The sequence below is a fragment of the Setaria italica genome, chromosome II (genome assembly GCF_000263155.2).
Source record: "Setaria italica strain Yugu1 chromosome II, Setaria_italica_v2.0, whole genome shotgun sequence".
Classification (NCBI taxonomy): Eukaryota; Viridiplantae; Streptophyta; class Magnoliopsida; order Poales; family Poaceae; genus Setaria; species Setaria italica.
In genome coordinates, this window is record NC_028451.1 from 37,783,383 (window position 1) to 37,787,689 (window position 4,307).

Here is a 4,307-nt window from a genome sequence, read left to right on the forward strand (position 1 = left end):
AGCAAGGGCGGTGCCGCCGGCTAGGGCTCGAACCCTGGCATCCACATGCCTCCCACGAAGGCCGAGTCATGGAGACTCCTTTCAAAGAAAAAAAAAGTAAGAGCTTGGGTTAGGATGGCCAAGTCATGGAGCCTCCCACATAACATCGATTGTGCACGGTTGATGTCGAGTTCAAGATGCTCGAGTCAAAGTGCATCATGTCACTCCCACTTGAGGCATCTTTCATGCATCATTCAATTGCATTTTCCTATATTGTTTCACTCTGTTCTCGACTTTAATTGTTGCTTACGTAGTATTTTAGGCTCTAACGTGCATAGGTTGCACAAGCGACCACGGTTATTTATTTTTGAGTTATTTGATAAGGAGAATCTGTTCCACAAATCGCAACTCCTAGAACACCATGATAACGTCAAGATGGCCCCATACGAAGACTCGGCTGTGAAAGGACCCACCTGTATTTATGTTGTCGGCCCACATTTGCACATCTAGAAAAGTAGAGAAAAGGTCTTTTTTACTACTATTACCAATCCACTTTATCCATATGATTCCTGAACAAAATTTCGGTTCAGTTTACTCATGTGAACTTTTCCAGTTGGTCCAAATCAACTCTCTAATAAGATTCTTTTATCTGTCTCGTGTGTTATGGTCTCCCAAAGACGCAAACTCACTTGTCTCCGCTTACCAGCTAATGTAGTCATCTAACAACGTGCCAAATCTATCTGCATTCATTTGGCTTCCGAAGTACTCCCTTCGTTTCAAATTATAGGTCGTTTTGGCATTTTTAAATTTATAGTTTTTTATCTACCTAGATATACACTATGTCCGGATACATGACATAATCTATGAATTTAGAAATACCAAAATAATTTATAATTTGGGATGGAGGGAGTAGCAACCATGATTATGACCTCAAGGAAAACACCAAACGACGTCTTTCTCGCGGGGGAATGTTTAATGGCAAAGACAAGGCAAATGGGATTATACTATGTTCGTGCAGCTCCCGCAACATTTAGTAGACAATAGATTAATCAGCACTAGTCAGAAGTATATTCTCCAATGATCTCACCACAACTCGTATGATACTCTTCTTATTCGCGCTCCGATAATGATATCAATGCGCATCCAACTGACGACTGGCGGCCGGATCAACGAGGTATTTGGGTTGCCGTTGCAGCCCTTCTCATCCTCGGCCTTCTACCGCTCGCATATGGTTTCTTGCCTGTCGATCCCTTCGCCACCCACATAGCACGTGTCCAGGTACATAATCAGAATTGCATTTTTGTCCCACATAGCACGTGTCCAGGTACATAATCAGAATTGCATTTTTGTTGAGACGGAGGGAGTAGTATACTTTTTTCCGTACCCTACTCTCTCAAAACTTGTATGCACCAATTTGACATATCAATATAATTGTTCACGCCAGCTTCTTGCTTCGTAGTCCGCTTCAAGAATAATGATATGAATCAATGATCATATTTGGCATGTCGACCGGTGCAATGTCAGCAGCCAGCCTCGACGCACACATGGCAGCTGGACAGCAAGCATCAGATGGCAACAACCACGTAGGAATTCTGAGGATGAAGATCGAGCTCCCAACGGATCACACTCTTAGGGGGTGTTTGGGAACACCCTATTAAAGTTTAACACCTGTCACATCGAATGTTTGGATACTAATTAGGAGTACTAAACATAAGCTAATTACAAAACTAATTGCATAGATAGAGTATAATTCGCGAGACGAATCTATTAAGCCTAATTAGTCCATGATTTGACAATATGGTGCTACAGTAACCATTTGCTAATGATGGATTAATTAGGCTTAATAGATTCGTCTCGCGAATTAGCACAAGGTTCTGCAATTAATTTTATAATTAGCTCATGTTTAGTTCTCCTAATTAGCATCCGAACATCCGATATGACACTGTTAAAGTTTAGCACCTCGTATCCAAACAGCCCCTTAATAAGGACGATCTGGACATCTAACTCTGCGAGACGACAAAGCTTCACTTCGTCAAGCTCAGCAGAGTTCAGTGCTTGTTTAACAAAGCAAACCGCAGAACACGAGTGGGCAATCATTAGGGCGCTAAACAATGGGATTTGCGAGCGCTAAACAACATTCTGTTCGCATCCAAATGTCCAATAATTGCACACGGTGAAATAGTTAATCGAGAGCCAGCACGTCCATGTCACGAACGCCACCAGGTCGACCAGGAGCTAGCTGCTCGCCGCAAGGCGTCGGACGCAAGCCGACCGCGGAAACGACGAAGGGATCGAAGGAGATTTAGCTCGGTTGCAGATGCCTTCCCACTCTCAGTGGACTTCGGCGCATGTTCTTCTGCAGATGTATAAATAGCGGTGAGTGTGAACCCGATCAGGTTATCTAGCTGAGCAGCTCGAGCGAATAGCTCCAATCCAATTCCCAAGTCGGTATATATTCAACAAGGACGCGAGGTCATGGCGGCTCAGCAGGAGAGCGGCGGCAGGGCAGCGACTGCCACCGCGGCGCCGGCGTGCCGCGGGCGCCGCTTCGTCGGTGTGCGGCAGCGGCCGTCGGGGCGGTGGGTCGCGGAGATCAAGGACTCGGCGCAGCGCGTCCGCCTTTGGCTCGGCACGTTCGACACCGCCGAGGAGGCGGCGCGCGCCTACGACGAGGCGGCCCGCGCGCTGCGCGGCGAGAGCACGCGCACCAACTTCGCGGGCCGCGCCCGGCACTGCGGCGGCGGCGGCGGCGCGGCGAGGGCCAGGCTGAGCAAGAACCTGCAGCACGTGATGGCGCGGGCGGCCGCCGCGGGCAGGGCCACGGCGTGCGCCGGGGTGGGCGAGCAGTTCGCGCTCGCCGCGGTGTTCCGGCGCTGCCAGCAGCCGGCGCCGGCCGCCCCCGCGCCGCCGCAGACGCCGCAGCAGGCCGAGGCCGCGCGTGCCGCCAAGCATGCGGTGCACCCGAGCTTCGTCGTGCCGAGGCGGACGGAGGCAGCGCCGCCCCCGTCGTCGTCAGCGCTTGGAGCCGGAGATCCCTGGGGCGCCGACGCCGCCGCCGAGCTGCTGCGCGTGGAGGAGAGGTCGTTCAACGTGTCCTCGTCCGTGATCGTGCCGCCCTCGTTCAGCGCATCGTCATCGGAGTCCCTGGACGTCGAGGATTTCCTAGCTAGCTGATGGCGCGATTCTTCTTCGTCCATGTTTGCGGTGGGGGGCGCGCTTGCTCGAACAGTGTAGATATTGCGCAAGCGACGTGCTGCTCCTGCTGTCAGTTCTTCCAAAGGAAGAGGCGCCATAGCTTTACTTCGTTGTTCAGAGCGTGATGCGGTGTCGCTGTCTCAACCATTTCGGACTCTGTAGAACGAAGCACAATGGTTTCCTTCAAATAGATCAGAAAACGTCAAACTACAGGTATTTCAAATATAAGGCCGGCCTGCTTCACAGTAAGATAAGACTCTTTTGTGGGCTTGTTTGTGTTGTCTGTGCCTGTGATGACAATGGCGGCGCCAAATTCATGACCTCTGACAATGTTGCTGTTCGGAGACTCGGTGAAATACTGTACCACCTCGTTTGTACAGGTTGGTGTTCTTTGACCCCCTTTGCGGGTTTGCTACTCGTCGACTCGGGTTGGACGGTGGGGCGACGAAAAGATGGCTTGCCATTTGCTAGGACATTCAATGGATCAAATGCATGCTCTTGGTGTGTCATTGATGGGCCTTTCAAAATCTATGGACTCTTCGTCGATTCGGATGCGACTGCGAGCTCCATTCTGGGTTTTCTTCTCTATCGCGGGAGGTGGAGAAGAATCAGCCAATGTTGGTCGACGATGGCGTCCTTTCAAGGGCTTATATGTCAATTATCTTGTACTCTGGGGTGCCCTGCTGGATATAATACTTTATCAATAAAGTCCATTCCTTTTTTCTAAAAAAATAAAGAATGAATCCTGGCAGGAAATCGGGCAGAGGATCGAGCCACGTAGCCTGTTAACCGTCGAATCCACCCAGCTCGTAGCATCGTTCGTCTGATCAGAATCGTCGTGGGTCTCTCGCCTGTTGAACCGCAACCCGGGCTCTTCTGAATACTCTCAACAGCTGGTCGGAAGCCTCATCTATCTCATGTTAACTCGACCAGATATTTCTCATCCAGTTGGAGTGGTTAGTCGATACATGACCAATCCAAAGAAACCTCACCTTGATGCAGTTAGGCGTATCCTCAGGTATGTTAAGGGCACCATCAATTTTGGTATTCTATACAAGAAGACAAAGGAATGCTAGGTGATGGGATACTGCGATGCCAACTATGCTGGAGATTATGGCACACGGCAGTCAACC

General features: G+C 50.1%; 1 protein-coding gene across 1 annotated transcript; it reads left to right on the forward strand.

Annotated features, from left to right (window-relative positions):
• Positions 1 to 2,454: 2,454 nt before the first annotated feature.
• On the forward strand, positions 2,455 to 3,153 carry LOC101769702 (ethylene-responsive transcription factor RAP2-10-like). The gene has a single exon (XM_004959560.1). It carries the CDS (start codon positions 2,455 to 2,457, stop codon positions 3,151 to 3,153), a length of 699 nt encoding a protein of 232 aa, XP_004959617.1.
• The last annotated feature ends 1,154 nt before the right edge of the window (positions 3,154 to 4,307 follow it).